Here is a 20,693-nt window from a genome sequence, read left to right on the forward strand (position 1 = left end):
AGAGACTTGACTCCAATTTTGAAAGTGCTATTGTGGGTAAATGCTACAAACAGCGCTGCATGTTAGAGAGAAATTATTCATACAAGGAAGAGTAAATCAATGTGGCAAACTTCATTGTTGTCTTCTTTTAAGAACTTGCCTCAGCCACCTTGACTTTCACCAACCACCACCCTGAGCAGTCAGTAGCCATCAACAGCTGAAGGTTAGCATGTTTTATCAATAAAGTACTTTTAACTAAGGCATGCTCATTGTGCTTTTGGGCATAATGCTACTGAACACTTAATAAACTGTAGTATAGTGTAAACAACTTTTATATGCACTGGGAAACCAAAAATTTCAAGACATCGCTTGATTGCTATATGAGCTTGATTGCTATATTCTCTTTATTTTGTTGATCTAGAACTGAACACAGAATATCTCTGAGGAATGCCTGTAATGGCAAACCGATTCTAAAGTTTATGTGGGAAGGCAAGAGACTCTGAAAACACAACATAATACTGAAGAAGAAGAATAAAATCAGAAAACTGACACTATCTGATATCAAGACTTACTCTAAACCACAGTAATCAAGAAAGTGTGATATTGGTTTATGAATAGACACATAGATCAATGAAGCAGAATAAAGAGCACCAAAATTTACCCACGCACATAGGCAACTGATCTTTGACAAAAGATCAAAGGTAGTGGAGATAGAATGGTCTTTCCAACCAGTGGTGCTGGAACAACTGAACATCCACATGTAAAAAAATGAATATAGATTTTACAACTTTCCCAAAAACAAACTCAAAATGGATCATTGACCTAAATGTAAATGCCAAACTATTAAAATTTTAGAAGATAACATAGGAGAAATTCTAAGTGACCTTCTGTTTGGCAATGTTTTTTTGATATAACAACAAAAGCACAATATAGAAATGAAAATAATTGATAAGTTCTACCTTACTAAAATTAAGACTTCTGCTCTGCAAAATACACTAAAAAGAGAATGGAATGTCAAGCCACAGACTGAGACAACATATTTGAAAACATATCTGATAAAAGACTTGTAATCCAAAATATACAAAGAACCTTTAAAATAGCAACTCAATTAAAAGTTGGTGCAAAGATCTAAACAGTCATCTCACAAAAGAAGATGTACAAATGGCAAATAAGCATACAAAAATATGCTCAGCTTCACATGGCATTAGGGAATTGCAAGTTAAAAATTTGAGAAACCACGTATTAGAATGGTTACATCCAGAACACTGACAACACCAAATCCTGACAAAGTTGTAGAGGAACAGTAACTTCCATTCATTGTTGGTGGTAATGCAAAATGGTTTAGCCACTTTGAAGATAGTTTGGTAGTTTCTTAAAAAGCTAACCATAGGCTTACCTTATGATCAGCAAAATTATACTCCCAGGTATTTAGCCAAATAAGTTGAAAATTAATGTCCACACAAAAACCAGCCCACACACATTTATACTAACTTTACTCATAATTGCCAAGAACTGGAAGCAACCAAGAAGTCTTCAATAGGTGAACAGGTAAGCAAACTGTGACACATCTATACAATGGAATATTACTCAGTAATAAAAAGAAATGAGCTATCAAGTCACAAAAAGACAAGGAGGAAATAAATGCATATTATTAAGTGAAGGAAAGCAGTCTGAAATGGCTACAAACTGTGTTTCAAACCATATGGCATTCTAGAAAAGGCAAAACTATAGAGACATTAAAACCATCAGTAGTGTCCTAAGGAGAAGTGGGATGAATAGGTGCAACAAAGGATTTTCAGAACAGTGAAACTAATTCTGTATGACACTGTAATACTATATGATATTATGCATTTGTCAAAATCCATAAAACTACAACACAAAGAGTGAACTGTGGTGTAAACTATTGATTTTAGTCAGTAATAGAGCAATACTGGCTCAACAATTGTAACAAATATCTAATACTAATTAAGATCTTAATAATGGGAGAAACTATGTGAGTGTGTATACTGGGAGGAGGTGGGGCAGTGAGAACTACCCATACTATCTGCTCAACTTTTCTGTAAACCTAAAATTGCTCTAAAAATAAAATCTACTAATTATTTTTAAAGCTGGATATATTCTTTTATTATTTCTAAAAAAAAATCTAGAGTTTATTCTGGGTGTTCTGTTAGAAAGTGATACAACTGTGACTAAAGATAGTTTTATTTCTTTACAGATCCTTATATCTTTTATTGTCTTTTATTACCTTACAACTATAAGTAGTTGCACAATGTTATTGGATGGAGATAGAGATAGCAGGTATTTTTTGTTGTTTCACTTAACGATTTTTTTCCGAACATCTCATGTTACAGTTGTCATATTATATGTGAAATACATAATGAAGCTGTAATGTTTGTTTTTGTAGATGCCATTTTTCTGATTAAGTATCTTTCTTTGCTTTGATTCCTAGTTATCATAAATGGAGGTTAAATTTTCTTGAACGCATTTTTGTATCTGTTAAGGTGATCATATAAAGAATTTCCTTTAATACTCCATATTACTCTCAAGACAGAAGGGAGGCCAGCCCTGGTTTTCTAAGTTGGGTTGAATAAACATGGTTTACATTTCTCTTGCATCCTGTTCCTTCTCTTTCAAAACAGGCATCATCACATTTATATGATTGTTAAACTTCTCCACGTGACTGTAAATTCCATGAGGATGGATGGAATCCCTATGTTTTATTTATTGTTATATCCCCAGTAACTAGCACTGTTCTTTGTCCAAACTGGTACTCAATAAAACGTCGTTCAATCAGTTAATGAATGAATATGAACTAGCAGCAATTGCTACTCCAGATTGGAAGATACTCTCATCCCTTAAGCATGCTTCATTGAAGACAAGTAAGGATGATCCATTTGCATTGTTGTAAAAAGATAAAAAGTTAAATGGTTGCTCTGATACCAAAAGTTAGTTAATAATTCAAAGATATATTGTTTAAATTGCAATTATTTATATACTTTATTATTTTATAATTTTTTAGATTATAAATACTTGATAAAGAATGTTGTGTGTTAGAATACTCATCTGAAAGTCTTTCAGAATGTTAACATTTATTCAAGAAGCTGGAAGATCTAGCTTACAAAAGTATTTCAAGGAATGTCTGTCTACAGGGTCCCCAAATGGACAATTTATTCTCTTCTCAATTGCAATTTTTTTTATGTTAACATTACATCACTATATGTTACCATGTAGTCAGTGTGCATAAGATCTCAAACAAAATGTCGAAATACATAGTTGTGAAAAATTGAAAAGAAACAGTAATTCATCATTAGCTCTTTTACCTGTAAGTGATGTGCTTGTGCTGCCACTTCTGTCCTGTTAACGCATACCGCTTTCGACGAATATTAAATTTGGAGCTACCTCTTGTCTGGTCAGGTACACCACATCGAGGCTTCTTCATCCAGCTGCAAAAAGCAATATTTTCCAGTTATTTACCAACAACGCTAATCATTAATTTCAAAGAGAAATCCATTGAGAAGTTATGGCAGTGGTAATAAAAACGGGAAAACATAAAGGAGAATTTTGTCAGTTTTCTTGCAATTTGAATCTAAGTATTGTAGAAAGCATTTTTTTTTCTGGAATGATCAAGAATCACTAGTTTATAACTCATATCCTTTAGATAACTTTTCTTTCTAATTCATTTTGAGCTAACTGTAAACTAAGGTATTCTGATGCTTCTAACTAGAATCTGCTGTTAACAGATATATGACCTTGGGAAAGTCTCATTCAGAAAATGAGACTTTTTAAAATAAATTTTCACTAAGGTCTCTTTCAGCTTTAACATTCAACAATTTTTAAAATCTATTACATGACCTAAACTCCAGGAATCAAGAAGATATATGCTACTCTCTTCTAGCTTAAATAGAAGGAAATTGTTGTTTAGAATAACATTTGCCTTTCTCCACTTTTTTCTTCTTTACACTTTAAGCATTATCCCAATTTTCAAATAACAGCCATTCTCTTTGAACCTTTAATAGTAACTGAATTCACTGCTTAAGAAATTTATTTCTGAATATAATGTTTAGTATGACACCAGTAAAATTTAAATATTAACATTGGGAAAATAAAATGCTGGTTTTGATTTATTGATTTTTAATACTTATATAGATATAGTTGTCTAAATTTTTTTCTAGAGAGTCTCATTTGACCATTGTCATGTTTTCTATGTAGTCTTGCTTCTTGTCTAAGGAGAAAGATTGACATGATTTTTATTAGTTTTTCTTTAGTGACTCAAAATGGCTTTATCATCCATTAGCCCATTTAATTTAACAATTACAGAACTGAAGCAGAATCTTCATAGCATTACAGGCTTCAGAAAGTGGAAATGAGCAAAATAATTAATTTTTGTTATATTTCATCAAATAATTTCTATACTCTAAATGGAAAATAATTGACTGCAGAGATGACTGTCTAAAGATGTCCATTTCATGAAAATGACTGAAATAGTTTACATATTACATGGATAAATCAGCTAACTAGCTTTTATAAACATAAGAATAACATCATGCAACAATGAAAGCATGACTTTTACTTTTTAAGAAAGAAAACACTTTTCTGATAAGCATTATACGTTTCTCCTTTTTTATTCTCCTACCAGCAAAAATGTAGACATTGCAGTTAACAGACTTAACAAACTCCATCCTAGTTTATGATGCATTGTAGAGTTACTTCAGGAAATCACTCTTTCCCTTTATTAAAGTCTCCAAACCAAATGAGATGTCTTGTAAATGCTAATGCCTAGAAAGTTATACAGACCTATGGAACTGAAGTCTCTGGAGCCAAGAATTGAGATTTTTTACTTTTAACTAAAACTCCCAGGCCACTCTGAATTAGCAATCCCCAACCTTTTATGGCACCAGGGACCAGTTTCACGGAAGACAATTTTTCCATGGCGGGGGGTATGGTTCAGTTGGTAATGCAAATGATAAGGAGAAATGGGGAGTGGCAGATGAAGCTTCGCTCGATAGCCACCACTCACCTCCTGCTGTGCGGCTCTGTTCCTAACAGTCCGTGGCCTGTGGGGTTGGGGACTCCTGCTCTAAATCACTAAGTTTGAGATATATTTCACTAGAGTGTAAAACACTCAAGGGCAGGGGATCTACATACTCCCTGTACCTGTACAACCTCTAAAATTTAAAAGAGGCTTAATAAATAGGTGGATAGGGACATTTTTTAATGAAAACATATTTTTATTATATTTTGTAAGATCTAGATACATATTCAACTAACAAATATTAAGCATTAATGGTTAATATTAATTAATTAATGATAATTTAAGTGGCTTTTATCAATGGCTATTTCATTAATCATACTCTCAACAAAAATTATATTTCTTAACCAAGTACTTATTCTGACATCTCCCTGAAAGTACTGTGAGAATAAATAATTATTAAATATGAATAAATTTACTTAATGTTGATGTGATTACACTTACATTTAGCTAAAGAAAATATTGAAGTAAACACTCTAGGGAAAGAAATAATTTTGAAATGGATTGTGGGATAAAATTTGACAATTTTTATTTATCCTGATACATTATCAGATGAAATATGTTTTCAATGAGGATATATTCTCTAAAATTACTTTAACAATACATAAAGTTAAAAGATGAAGACAGCCATTGAAAACATTTAAATTTACCTATGTAAATTTCCATTTTAAGTTGTGCATATGTTGGACCTAGTAAAAGTTTTCTCAATGAAACATTGCATCTTCCAAAGGACAGGGCTTTTAGGGATGAGTATTAGATTCCTATGCTGAAACATATTTCTGCTAAATTCCTTGTGTATTTCTTCAGCTTTTGCCCATTTCATATAATTCTTTCTTATGTTCCAACTATTTGTTTATATATTTACTCATTCTATCCTGATCCATTTATCTTACAATATTTTTAGGCGTTTATAATACGCTGAGATATATGAAAAAAAAGTGTGTATAAAAGATAAGGTAAGGGGTTCTTGCTGAGTTCCAGTCTAAGGTAAGACATTCATGATAAAAACAAAAAACAAAAAACAAAAAAACAATATAATTAGTTAAGTCTTCTCACATCTCCATCTAGCTATCTTGTCATCATTTCTAATTTTACATGTAATTTAAAATTATGATTTTTCAGCTCCAAACTTGCATCAATTCTTCTGATACCTTATCTCAGCCCAAAGTCTTTCTAATGCCTAAGCCAGGTATCCAGGTAACATCTTCCACTGATCTCTCTTCACATCCAATCAATCATGATGTAGTGTCTTCTGCCTTTAAAACTTCTCTGTATCTCTTACTCTCAACAGTGCCTTCTCACTCCTAAAGATAAATCTTTTCAAAACACCGATGTATTTACTATACATTCTAAGTATGAAGTTCTTTTATAGACAGAATCTTATTCAGGCATACTTAGCAAGGATGCCCCCCATCTCCCTGCTTCCCAAGATCCACACAAGTTCTACAGAAACAAACCTCTTTCTGCCTTTGTATACAGTGAACTCTGGAATACTTTTGCCTCCTTATTTACAATGACAATCCTAATCCTCCTCATTATTCAACTCCCACAGGTACAGTTTACCATCTCAACACAACATGTATTATAGTGTATATTACAATGTGTACATCTCTGTCTCTGTCTTCTACTAACCTGCGAGTCAAACCAGAGAGGCCTGTATGGGACCGGTGCCCAGGGAAGCTTCCAGTGAAGAACATGAAGTAAATGAACTGTCTTCATGCATTTTTTTTTTTGCACATACCGATCTCCCTCACTATCCTATATGTTTCTTGAGGACTTTGTAACTCTTACAGCTCTGTGCCTTGAACAAATGCTTACTATGCAGAGAGATGTTGTGTGAAACTTTATATAAAATTAAATCATAATGTAGATGACTTAAGTGTAAGAAATAAACATAAGAACAGGCATGAGGTAATATAAACTAGTAATTTAATTCAAAGAACACTTAATGAGGGTTGGTCAAGATAGCTCTATGTTAATTTCACCAATATATGTACCCAAATATTCTGGCACAGAGATATTAGCAGGTATTAATTATCAAAATATGTAAAATCCCAAAAACATGATCAGAGCACATCTTGACACTAAATATGTCACACAGTATCTGAGCTAAATCTGTCCTTGGGATTTTTATGTGATTCCAAACATTTGTTCTTTAATTTTATAAGCATTTGTTTCTTTCTCTTACAATTTTTAAAGTTCTCAGTGATATCAAGAATGGTCAGTGTTTACTAGAACTCATCAATGAATTAAATGCTGTCTAATATTAAATGTAAAATTGGCATGTTAATTTTCTTATTCAGTTAGAGTCTGGCAGTTCATTTCTAGTTATCATGCACCAAAATGTTAGTTCCATTCATATATCAATTTGATAAATCCCATATTTACCTATACACAAGAGTGCAGAAGTAAAGAGTGCAATTTTACTTTTGCATGCAAAAGTAAAATTGATTGTCTCACCCAAGGTAATAACTACATCATATGAAAAGGAAAGGTGTTGAAGTGTATGTGTGTGTGTGTGTGTGTGTGTGTGTGATTTTCAAGTCGTACTTTTTTGTGAAAGTATCATAGCTAAAACACTTATGTTTTCAGTGTGTCAACACACACTCATATACCTGTGCTTCTTTACTGACTCATTTGCTAAGAATTTTTTTTTTGTGGCACGAGGGCCTCTCACTGTTGTGGCCTCTCCCATTGCAGAGAATAGGCTCCGGATGCGCAGGCTCAGTGGCCATGGCTCACAGGCCCAGCCGCTCCGCGGCATGTGGGATCCTCCCAGACCGGTGCACGAACCCGTGTCCCCCGCATCGGCAGTCGGACTCCCAACCACTGCGCCACCAGGGAAGCCTTGCTAAGAATTTTAAGTTGACATTCTAAAGCAAACAAAGACATGGGGAATGAGCACTGGGCTCGGGGGGTGGGGGTGGAGGTGGGGGGCAGTGAGCTACAAGAGAGACATTTTGTAATTTCAAGTTGTAAGTCACGGCACCACCCCAATTTCCATAAATATAATACTGATATTCAGTATTGGTTTAACTGTTTAGAATACGGAGCATTTTTAAACTAGTTTGGTGGATCATTAATGTCTTTGTTTAAATTAACTCAATTTAAAAATGAAAAATATCTAAAAATCAGTTATCTTGTGAGGAGTTACATTATAAAAGTTGGAAGCAGGGATCCAAGAGCCAGACTGCCAGGGTTCCCATCCAGCTTCACTGACTCACAAGCCCTGTGCTATTATTCAGTCTGTTTCTTTCTATTCCTTAGTTTCCTCTTCTATAAAATGAAATGATTGTACTATTATTGAGTTAATGTGAGGATTCAATTAGTTAAATCAGGTGAAATACTTAGAACAGGTCCTGGCAGATAGTAACTGCCATTATTATTAACTTATAATTTTAATATTATTTTTAAAATATCAGGAAGTAGTTATACTAGTAGTAGTAGAAGCAGCAGCAGCAGCATACAGATATCTATGTTTCTACATTTTTCAGTTCACTTTGACTTGTATGTTGACATAAAGCACTTTGTTATTCAAGACAGGGATATTCTTAGTATTTTGATAACAAATATGCCAACAGACACATTATCTTCTGTTTTATGTAAATAAAGTAACCATAATCTTCTAAGCAAGTTTACAGTAATGTTAAAAGCCACTATATAGGAAACAGTATCCATTAGCTTCAGTTAAAAAAGAAATTAATTAGTTGGGCATTCATGTCCAACTAATATATAGGGCTGCCCACTGCATGACTCCAAGAAGCTCCTTCAAGTTGTAGTCCATGCCCCTGATGCCCCTATAGTGGGGCTGCAGGAAGGCAGCTCCTCAATAGAATAAGATGGGAATGCCACTCTTTGGCTTTGGGGTTGGGGCTGTGCCACACAGTGGCCCTGTGTACATATATCTACCTTTACCAAGGGAAAAAATACTCAAAAATATATATTTTGTGCCTTAGGCATAAGTAATCTTAGAAAATATTCATCAACATAATATATTAAACAGGTTTCTATCCTCCAAACTTTTCCAAGTTCTAATGAAAGGTAAGAGTAATACCTATGATTATAGTTGTCCCAAGAAATCTTTCTAGAAATTTTAAAATATGTTTATATTTATTATGTTAAAAATCCTTAGGCTTTGCTTGTATTCAAGTTCAATAATAATGAAGAAGATTTTTCAAAAGAAAATTAACTTAGGGCTCAAAATGTAGATAGGCTGATAGCTCACTCTGGTCCAGAGTTTCTTTTTTCTATCAACTCATTAGCAGCCTGCATGGACCCACACGTTATTTCCAAAGCTGAAACTGCAAAGTTAAAGTACTTAAAAACCCAAGCACAGAGAATAAGTGTATTAAGCCTCCATGATCTGCAATGTGAACAAAAGCTCTGTTACAGCGTCACCTCTTTCTTAAGCTTTCACCTCTCACCTTTTACCTTTTGGAATGGGGCTCTAAGGACCCTGCTCATTTAGCTGTTAACCAACCTTCTGCAGCTACCAAGATGTGGACTGACCCATGCTATAATGTTATAGCTTTGAGTACCATTGTTATGTTAAAAAATAACAAAGAAAAATCTTTAATTACTGATGGATCTATCTTTTATATCCAAATTGAAAATGAAGAATCTTAACTTGATAATTTAGACAAAAGAAAAAAAATCATGGAACATCTGGATAAGTAAACCAAAAAGCTTGTAGTTCTTGATATATCTAAATAAATACTTGAATTCCAAAATCAGGAGTTCAAATATCACTACAGTTTCATAATAATTCTTTGAATAAAGCTACTTATTCAGTTTTAAAATAATTTTTAATTAAGACAAATTTCTGGGCATGATTTAGATAAATTAAACAGAATTACTAAAATCATCCAGTATACATGTATAAATGTATATATGTTTGTATGTGTATACACACACACATACACACATATATATATATGGAGAGAGAGAAAGAAAGAGAGAGAGATAAAAACAGAAAGAAAGATCACCTTACAAATCCCATCAAGTATGCTTCAGGGCATAACACTGTGCACACATAAAAAGATAAACTAAAATTTTAAAATACTTACTATTAATATTATAAAAACATATTAGACTCATTCTTATTATTGCCTTGCTATCCTTTTCCGTCCTTGCAAAACTCTGCATTTTATGCATAACATAGATTAATTCACTTATTAAGGAATTTAAGTGAGCTTGCTTACTAAAATTAGCTAAGTAACCAATAATTTAAAAGAACCATTGCAACATATGATAATTAGCTCATTTTGGGTGGGGAAGGTATAAGTATTTACCACTACTATCTCTCCAATACCAATGTTAATTCAAAAGCTATATAATATGCCACTTAAGGTACTAACCAGATTTGTTGCATGAAAATGGTTAATTTCTTCAATGTAATATAGGGATTATTATAATTGGCATCATTACTTTTCATTACCCAAGAATTATAGATTGAATCCGCCAAATGTCTGTCTGCCAAAAAAGAATATAATTACTTTATTTAAAAACAATTGATTTCAACAAGACTCTAAAATTAGATAAATGTTTATGGCATTTAAATGCCGTAATGAATGAATGAATCCTAAGACATTATTTTAATACTGATGAATAATTCTAGGTCTCTAATTTTACTACATATTTTATGTAATAAGACTTAGATGAAAAAAATCATACATTATAATTTGACTATGTAAAATAATAGAATGCAATTTCAGCATGGATTGTTACCACACATTCATTTAATATTACAGAAGCACAGAAAATTGCTTAAGTAGCATGATTATAGGGATTACACTTACAAAAATGGTACATAATTTGAGCTGAGTACCCTGAGCAACAATACCCCAAGACTGGGGATACATCAGTGGAAAAAACAGACAGGAAGCAAATGAAGCTGCTTCTAGTATGAAGCAGGGTTTCTAGTATGAGTGAAAATGAGAATGACACAGAGGACAGAGGAGGCATCACAGTCTAGGAAGGGAAAGGACCAGGGTTCAACAAGGCTTTAATGGGTTCACATAGAAATAACGACCAAGTGTAACACTCTCTTTAAAGAGAAAGATGCATTTTTAATTTCAGAATAACTGAGTTAGAACAAAACTCTTTTAAAGAAAAAAAACAAAAAGCAAGCAGAAAAACTGGTTGGTTTTAAATTTAAGGCTGCTTATTTAGTTGATCTTTTCTTTATAATGCTATAGCTCACAGAAATGTTACTTTAACACCTGCACACTGACACATTCCTTTCTTTTGGTCTGTAATCTGAGCCACTGTATGCCAGGAAAAGACCCGTGTCTTTCTCTGCACCTCTGCATTTTTTACTTCATACTGCTGTTCAGACCCCTTTCCACAGGAAGGGTCCAAATAAATCCTGCACACATTCCTCTTCCATTATGTCCTGACAAAGACCTTTTTCTAGCTATTTTAGGGAATCAAACTTATCCATCCTGAGTCTTTTCAATGATTAGCAGGGGCTTTCAAAAGTGGGGGGAAACACAAATGACACCTTTTATAGGACTCCACTCTCTCAATTTTAGTATCTAGTAATAAGCATATTTAAAATAATTTGTTTCCCAAGTCACCATTTATTGTATTTTTAAAAACTGTGTCATAATTTCCAAAAAAGTGAATTAGAAGGTATCAGCTCTGCGTTAGGGAACAAGAAAGCTTGTCCAGAGCGCTTTTTAAGTTGTTGGGATAAAGAGTACAATATAAATGGAGTTCTGTATTGTACACAGCAATGAAACACAGGGCTTGCTGGAGGTTTTGCTTATTAATTTAACACTATATTTATTTTGGATAAGAGGTATCTTATGACTTAAAATGAACTTTTGATAGTATACTATTAAGAGAGAATTGCGATGATTACAGGGCAGTAGATCCAAACTATCAAAATTGTATTCCCAATATTAATAACAGGTTTCTCATTCTCACAGAATGCATTATATTAATTCTTCATTCTGTTTTCACAGACTCAAATCAAATTCAATATTTAAGTATCTATGAAAAATGTTAGGAGAGGTAATGTATTTATTTATTTATTTATTTTTAACATCTTTATTGGAGTATAATTACTTTACAATGGTGTGTTAGTTTCTGCTTTACAACAAAGTGAATCTGTTATACATATACATATGTCCCCGTATCTCGTCCCTCTTTCATCTCCCTCCCTCCCACCCTCCCTATCCCAATTTAGTTTTTCAAACTGCTTGAAAACTGTTTAATCTTCAAGCCATTGTTATATGTTTTTTTCTGTTTTGATGAAATAGAAATAGTATGACTAACATCATACTTTAAGTATTAGAAGGCAAAATAGAATTTTAAAATTATATATTAAATTAGTTTAACATGTAAGAATTAATTATATACTCCTGAGTCCAGGCACTTCAGGTATTTAAGAAAAATGTGTCATTTCTCAAAGGTACACAGCATGGTATAGTGGAAACTTCCCCAAGTAAATGTCAAAAAATCTGGACTCTGAAACTAATCTGGACTTCAACTAGCCTTTGACTTTCAGTATTCTACTTGAAAAAGTGGAGAGAAAAATGTATTCTTATCTTCCCTATTGTGTAGGTTTAATGTGTGTTGATCATTATAAATGCTGAAGTAGATTTACTTTTGAGTATCAAAGACTCAATGAACACAAATAATTCTTCCCTGCACTAAAAGAATTAATCATTTCCTCCTTTGTTGTCTAGAAACAATAATGCTGTTTCATAGTGTACTTGTGGTAAAACAATTTATGACTGTGTCTAGCTACACAGTTAACTTGAAGTTCCTTTGAAGAAGAGACTATGTCTTTTGGATCTGTATATGCCTCTTTCACAGATAAAATGCCCAGTAAAGTGTGACTGATTGAATAAATAAATGAACATATGATTGATAAAACAATAAATAAAATAACAAATATTATTAAAGAGTAGAAATAAGTCCTTTGTTACTAAAAGATTGAAAGCACAGACTTTTCAGTGAAAACTCTTCCCTTGATTTAACTAGTATGAGAATTGTCACTAGCAGAAAGCTAGTAAGCTATTAACTGGCTCTCTGATTCCCTCCCCCTCAAAAACAGAGCCTGATTTGCAGTTTCCTATTTTCCTCGGTTTCAATATTTTGACTTTGGCCAATTTCAAGCTACTGCTGTGATATCATTTAGGGAAAGAGATGTGCACACACAACTCCCTCCAGCCATACAATCCAGCTCCAGCACATCACTTATCACCACTCTTCTAGTAGTGGCTTCAGCTGTACATCTACTTTAACTCCCATTGTTGGTATTTTCTTTCCTAATTTGAAAATGTATTGCTTAAGTCCAGGTGAATAAACTTAATTTTGTGTTTTAATTTTTTATGAAATTTCAGGGGAGTGGAGTTAACATAGATTAAGTTCCAAAGAAACATTCATGAGAAATATCATTCCATTTGTGGTTGGTGGAGTTCACTAAGGGTTTTTCAGACCACCTAGTTTGGCTCAAGAGCTGAGAAAAAAAGAGTGCTGATGCCATTACTTACTCAATTGTGTTTCGGTCCACTTTTCCTGTCATGTTAATGCCGTAGAACTGCTGCATCGCAGCTAAGGCAGACTGCATGGTCTCTGCAGAGCGCAGCACCGACATTCTGGGGTCAGTCGGTGGAAGGTAGCCGTACTTCTGTAACCAAACCTGCAATAACAAGTACAGCTCTTTTTAGATCAACTTCACAATTTAACAGGAATTTTATGGTAATTAAGTTCGGTCTATAGTTGATTTTTAAACTTTATTTCCTCTCCTAAGGGCATATATTATTTAATTTTGTCTCTTTTTAACATATATTATGTAGTTTAGGTTATTTTAGTATAATTTCAGTGGTTGTTACAGATCTTTCTAACATACACACAAACTCTAATTGTAAAGAAAAAGATTAATCATTTGTCTCAAGCTTACACTGTATAGAATACTATAGTAGATACTGGATAAAATCACAAATAAGATCATCCCTGCCCTCTAGGAACTCAACTTCCCAAAATGAAGATATTTTTTCAAGAGTATGACCCCACTGAGACATCTATGCTGAAAGGGGAAGTTAATGTGCATATGCCACATCTGAAATGTCATTTTCCTGAATAATTAGTCACTGACTATAGCTGTTACCAGTAGCATCATCACATGTAGACCAATTATTCTATAATGACATTTGGGGTATGAATTCTATGCAACTGGTCTATCCAATTGTAGCTAGATATCTTCAAGGACAGGGAACTCTTTCTCATGTAAAGGATATCCTTTCATTTATTTACAGTTGATTCACTTCAAACCAAATCATGTAAGTGACCAAACTTTTCACATACAGATAAAATCAGACTATTTAGGTGAGAATATTTGTCCCTCTCCTTAAGGATATCATGATTTTAGTTCTGGTCTTCCCTAGGGATGAGAGATTTGGGAGGATAGTGAGAGGAAGATATTGATGTTGAGCTCACACCCAGTCATGATTACAGCCAAAATCCGAGTCATTTAAGGTTAGATTTTAAAAATAACCAAAACTTGGGTTATCTGGGGGGGATCTCTACCAGAGAGTGGATGCTTTCTAGTTTTACAATTCTATATATTCATTTTAAATGCACAATCATATGTCCAGCTCATATCCCATCCTGCTGTCCCTTACTTCAATCTTTCATAAGGCTCTAAGATTTCTTGAAGATTCCTGTCAGATTGAGAAAGGCCAGGTAATTCTGCCTTTGGCACAAAATAAAAGCTGTGCTATTTAACGGAAGGTATTCACCAGTATGTGTTTCCCCTCCCACCTGAGTCTATTCATCATATAATGATCCTGTGAAGTTGTAGCTTTCTCCCAATATCTGATACACTTCCATTATGACCTTACAATTAAAACAGAAAAGAGTTATTTTCTCATTGAAAATAAACAGCAATTATAGAAGTTAAATTTCACCAAAAGAGATATTAAATATATCAGCTTTTTAACATGTAAAACACAAGGTGGAATCTTTTGTGGTATTTCCAAGAAATTGACCCCCCAAAAGTGCAGCGCAACCACTTGAAAATAAGACAAAACATTTATTCTAAAACTATTTAAGGGATTAGCAAATGCATCACTGTCACGAAGGTTTACTGTTGAAATTCCATCTAGTAAACTCATCTACCACATAGTGAAAACATGCCCAGACACTCTCCTCATCTAATCTATAATGAATAGGCTGCTAGGGAAGACATATATTCAGTAACCTAGTCAACAGTGGTACAGTCTGAAATAGACCTTTTTTTTTTTTTTTCCTGAATGAAGGAGACAAGATTTCACTGGCAATATATTACTTACTAGGAAATTCAATACCTATTTTCAAACAATTTCACCCAAATTAGATTTCATTGTGATTTTTAATAGTATACATGCACAAATATTCTGAAATTGAACTCTTTTCTTTTTCCCATAGCACTTTGTTTGCATCCATTTCTTACTTGCTATAGAGTAAGAAACCTTGTTGCTAGGTTACTCAAGGGCGCTAAGCTACTGTCAATCACGTTTGTGAGAACAGCAAAGAAAAAAACTGTTAATAAGCCCTATGATTTACATACAAATAGAGACTATAAAATATATGAATTTTAAGTGCATAATGAAAAAATAGCATGCTCTAAAAAATATGTATTTGATTTATGCCTTAGGCTTTCAAACAAATAAGTTAGAATTACATAAAAAAAGAATGGTGATTTTTCTCTAAATTCTTTTTTATATTATGTCATTCATCATGAAAGGCTGTTTCTCCAAATGAATAAAAAGTGCATAACTATTTTTAATTGTAAAATATCAGAAAGGCTAAGGAATCTACCATTTTATGATCAAAGTCTGTTTCTCGGCTGACAAATCAATGTCAATAAGATTATGGGTCACTTTGAGTTGTCCATTCTTCATACCATTGTTATTGGTTAATCAAGAAATCTTTTCTGACATCATCAATAATTGACCAGGAATAATTATCAATTAAAATTTGTAATGCAAATTTCCACAAAACAGTGGAAAATCAAACATGACTATATTGGTGTCACATTATAGTATGAATTCAGCAAGGCCTCAATAACATTTCTTATTGAAGCAAAGCCTGCTGTAGACAGCTTTACTCTAGGTCAAGGTAAAAAGTAAGTGACTATACCTACAATGCTTTCAAGTAGTAATTTTATCTTCAGTGCCTATATATGTGAGTATATATATATATATATAATCCAATGTATAAAATACAGATGAAAACAAATATCTGTTTAAATAATTTTTTAATCACCAAGGGGATATCCTCTCTTGAGTTTGCTTTTGTTTTCTGTTATTTCATTTATGTTGTTGAGACCACAGAATTCTGAGAGTCCAATCATTTTTGGTATGATAGGAAAAAGTCTGTACCAAACAGCCCTAAATAATAAGATGCTAATGCTCTTTGTATGAGATAATTTGGTCAACATGGTGATGTAAAACTAGCCAAATACAAGCCGTACTGTACACTCAGCATCAAGGGTAGGAAAACACTCTGGCCGAAATTCATAGTGCTTTGTAAACACTGACATTTAAGTTACCAATGAATTAAGATCAGGTTCAAAAAGTGAAGATTAGGAATAAACACTGGCTCGAAATCGTCAAAGAAGTATAGGAGTCTTTGGTATAAGTAACCTTATTCTACTCTATAGAATAAAACATGTTTGTTGTACAAACAGAGCAAGATAGGTGGCTTAGCATGTCATCATTCTATAGTAGTGAACAATAAGAAGTTTGGGAAATTGGGGTATAATAGAAGTGACATAGAAGAAACATTTCTTTATAATGTTTTTGTTTTCTACTAAATTATAGTATCTTATTTGATAAAAAATTAAATTAAATCTACAAAGTAAAATTTGAAGGTACACCTTATCTCTTAAAGACTATGCCATAGACATCCATCTTCATACATTGTATGAAATATATCCCTATTTTGTGCCTTGATGTCTTTTCAATGTTTTCAAATGCACATAATGGATAATTAAGGAAAACTTTCTTTATGTGTGCATTTTGGGGAAATGATATTGTATGTGTAGGGTCCATGTGAGGCTTGAGAATATATAAAGCCACCAGCATAATTCTTGCTCAATAAGCCATATTATTATTTTATGCTTAATAATTGTTCTGAGTTCTTGAAATTGTTCCTACTGAAGTTAAGATTTGTCCTTGGAATGAGCAAGACTGAATATGCAGGTGAGATTTAAGTAGTCAGAATTGTGATGAAAGAGAAACTACAGAGGGTACAGAATCATATATTGCTTGAAAATTCCCCAAGTCCCAAAACAAAAAGGGGAAATGTAAAAAAATTGGCAAATTAGTTTTTATTTTGTTTTCTTTGCTTTATTTTGCTCACTGGATTGACGTGCATTTGAGAGTATAGAAAATATATTAGGAGACAAACAGCTTTCTTTGAGGGAAATCTTGACTCCTTTTACTGTCTAGGATTCAGCCCATCTCATTATCACTAAAACAAGCAACTACAGAACCTCAAATGGTGCAACAAAATCTAACCTTGAATTACATTCTCTGTTACTAATATATTCAAATACCTTGCTGTCTTGTGGACAAAACCAATTTCCTACACTTAGTGATTACCTAAATGGAGGAAAAACCAGAAGAGTTATTTTCTCTGCAGAGCAAGAAGATATATCAGGCAATAAAAGGCAAACACTTAAATTCTGTGCTAATAGATATTGCCTTTACTAGATTCTAATATAAATAAGGAGCAGCAGACACACAAAGTTCCAGTAAACTCATTAAGAAAGTGTCCTTGTCACAAACATTTCATGTAACCATATAGTGAAAACCTGTATTAATTGACTTAGCTATCCATATCCATATATCAGGGTGGTATCCTGAAATATGGCTTTCAACAGCAATAACAGCGAGGAGACATTAATAGTTCTTATGCCTAATGGCAAATGTAAGCAGAGCATTTTTAGAATATATATTCTTATTTAATCTCTCAGTCCAGTACTGAAATCAAGAGAAGTAAATTTTCCTCCAGCTGTTGAGGCTAATAAGTTTATCAATACCTTAATATAAAATTAAGATATTATTACTCATTTACTCAATTGAATCACAAAGGCAAGAACCCTAAATCTCCCTCACTGACAGGACCCAACACATTGAAATGAGAGAACACAATGAAATGAAACACAGACATCCTTCCTCCTGAAAAAAAAATTAAATGATTAAAACAATAAATTTATTAGGGCATGAAGGGATGTATTTTAGATATTATAGAAATTCTTGGAGAAGAAGAAAAGGGAAGTAGGGTTTGGAATCTTACTTAACCTGAAAGATCACTTTGCCAGTCCATATTCCTATTTGTGACTGAGCCAGTTATTTCAGGCATAGTTTCATTTCAGCTAATGTTTGGTAAAGCCAAATGCAAGCTTCATATACCCAGTGATTATATGATCCAAATTATAGTACTCAGTATGGAAGAACAAAGAAATGGGTGATAAGTATATTTTTATGATAACAATCACTTCCTTTTAAATAATTATGCATTTTTTATTATATTGGCACATACATTTTAAAAATTATTGGCTTCATGTTAAATTGAACATATTTACTAACAAAATATTTAAATCTATTCTGATATAATTAACTGAGTTTCTTAATAAAATGCAACTGGAAGAATGTATTTTTAATAGTTAAATTTTTATTGTTATCAAGTTATTTTCCATTTTCAATATGAGACTTCCAAACATACTTGTAAAATTCTGTTATTAACCAAAATAAACAACTAAAACCTGATCATACCTTGTTTTGTGGTACCATCAGCAAAGTTAGCAAAAGCTTGAGGACATTTTTCACTGACATTCCATATATTCACTGGTTATAAAGAGTGGCAGAATTTAGGACCTAAATTGTCTAGTCTGAAAAGTGGCTATAAATATGAATTATAACTACCTATTAACCAAAAAACTTATGTGGGAGCAGTCATTCAGAATTGGTCAAATTGAAAATTCATAGGATAAGTTAATGAGGCAAAAATTAGTGTTTCTGTTCATTCAAAAATCTAAAGGAGCTCTAAATCACCATCCCATCCCCACCATGAATGAATCAGTGTTTGAAATTTCATATATAGTATGCAATTTCTCTAGAATTATACTGTCGCTTAAATGGCTTCTTAAATGAAAATGAAGCAGTGGAAGGACCAAAAGATACTCCACTGAACATCTTACCAATCAAGAGACACTGTCAACTGGACAAAAAGATGGAAAATAGCTGGGGCTATTACTAAAAGTTATAATGATCATCATGACCATATTTTTCACTTTAACATGTGATTCTCTAATTTATGATAGAAACTAAAAACTTAGGATGTAAAGGTTAAGGAGACTTTTATCATTCTGCATAAAAGTGAAGATGCAAGATGGAGGGGTTATGGGGATATATGTATACGTATAGCTGATTCACTGTTATACAGCAGAAACTAACACAACATTTTAAAGCAATTATACTCCAATGAAGATGCTTTAAAAAAAAAGTGAATTGTACTTTGTATTTAGCAACTGTGGGAGTGAAGCCCCTCAAACAGTAATGGCTGAACTCTAATGGTAAAAACAAACAAATAAACAAACAAAAAGACAACAGCCCTTAATAAGATTCCATTATATGTTAGTTGTTGTGCTGGAAAGTTAGAGTACTGCGATACACTGTCTCCTTATCTGTCTTTACTGAGAATTTTCTAAAAGACATTACTTGAGCCTAAGTCATGTAGATGATGGACTGAACTTGCCTTTATTGGGCTGGGGTGGGGGTGGGGTGCAGATTTAGCTTCTTTGACGTAGAGGTACAAAATATCTTTGAAACTTAGACACAAAATACCAGAGCATTGTATTTAATACACACATCCACACATTCATGCATGAACTCTCCTACCTATAAAATAAGAAAAAATAAACTTCACTTTTATTTAATGCACAGATTGATTCTGGTTCCCTCACTTGGACAGACTTCATACATTCATCATCTGTGTTCAAGCAGGTGTCCTGAGGGAGGAGATGGAGTTCCACAGTACAAACAGGTTTAGTGTGTCACCTTCAATAGTTAGCTTGATTCCAGCACATTGCAAAATACAGCTATTTTTAAATGGATTTATGGATTAGTCATTTTAAAAAGAAGAAATTTTGTAATACTTTGTGATGTGATGGAGAATGACCAAGAAAATATTTTGTACCACATAGATGTTTCCTGCTTATCTCAGGGCAAAGTACTTAAAAAGTTGTCACACTTACATAAATTTTGCATTTCTTTTACAAAAAGACAAAAGTGCTGTCATTTTCCATAAAGACAAGAGGTTGCAAATACAGCTGACTCTTGAACAATGTAGGGGTTGGGGTAGTGACCCCCCACGCAGTCAAAAATCTGAGTATAACTTTTAACTCCCCCAAAATGTAATTACTAATAGCGTGCTGTTGACCAGAAGCCTTACCGAAAACATAAACAGTTGAATAACATAATTTGTAAGTATGTGTATATTTACATATATTTTATACATTCGTGACATATCTTTTGCTTAATTTTTTTGGTATTTCTAGGCTATGTTGTTCATCTGCAAGGTTTTTTCAAATTGCCATAAATCTCCAAAAAAATTTTCCAATACATTTATTGAAAAAGTTTGCATGTAAGCAAACCTGCACAGTTCAAACATATGTTGTTCAAGG

General features: G+C 33.1%; 1 protein-coding gene across 1 annotated transcript in view; it reads right to left on the bottom strand.

The window, feature by feature from the left end:
- MMP16 (matrix metallopeptidase 16) overlaps positions 1 to 20,693 on the bottom strand; it is a gene marked incomplete at both ends in the record, with an annotated part of 349,843 nt that overhangs the window by 181,981 nt on the left and 147,169 nt on the right. The window contains 2 exons of the mRNA XM_082858978.1: positions 3,300 to 3,422; positions 13,513 to 13,661. Coding sequence (XP_082715104.1) covers positions 3,300 to 3,422; positions 13,513 to 13,661 — 272 coding nt within the window. The remainder of the gene's footprint in view (positions 1 to 3,299; positions 3,423 to 13,512; positions 13,662 to 20,693) is intronic.

This window comes from Leucopleurus acutus (genome assembly GCF_964270905.1).
Source record: "Leucopleurus acutus genome assembly, chromosome: 17".
Classification (NCBI taxonomy): domain Eukaryota; kingdom Metazoa; phylum Chordata; class Mammalia; order Artiodactyla; family Delphinidae; genus Leucopleurus; species Leucopleurus acutus.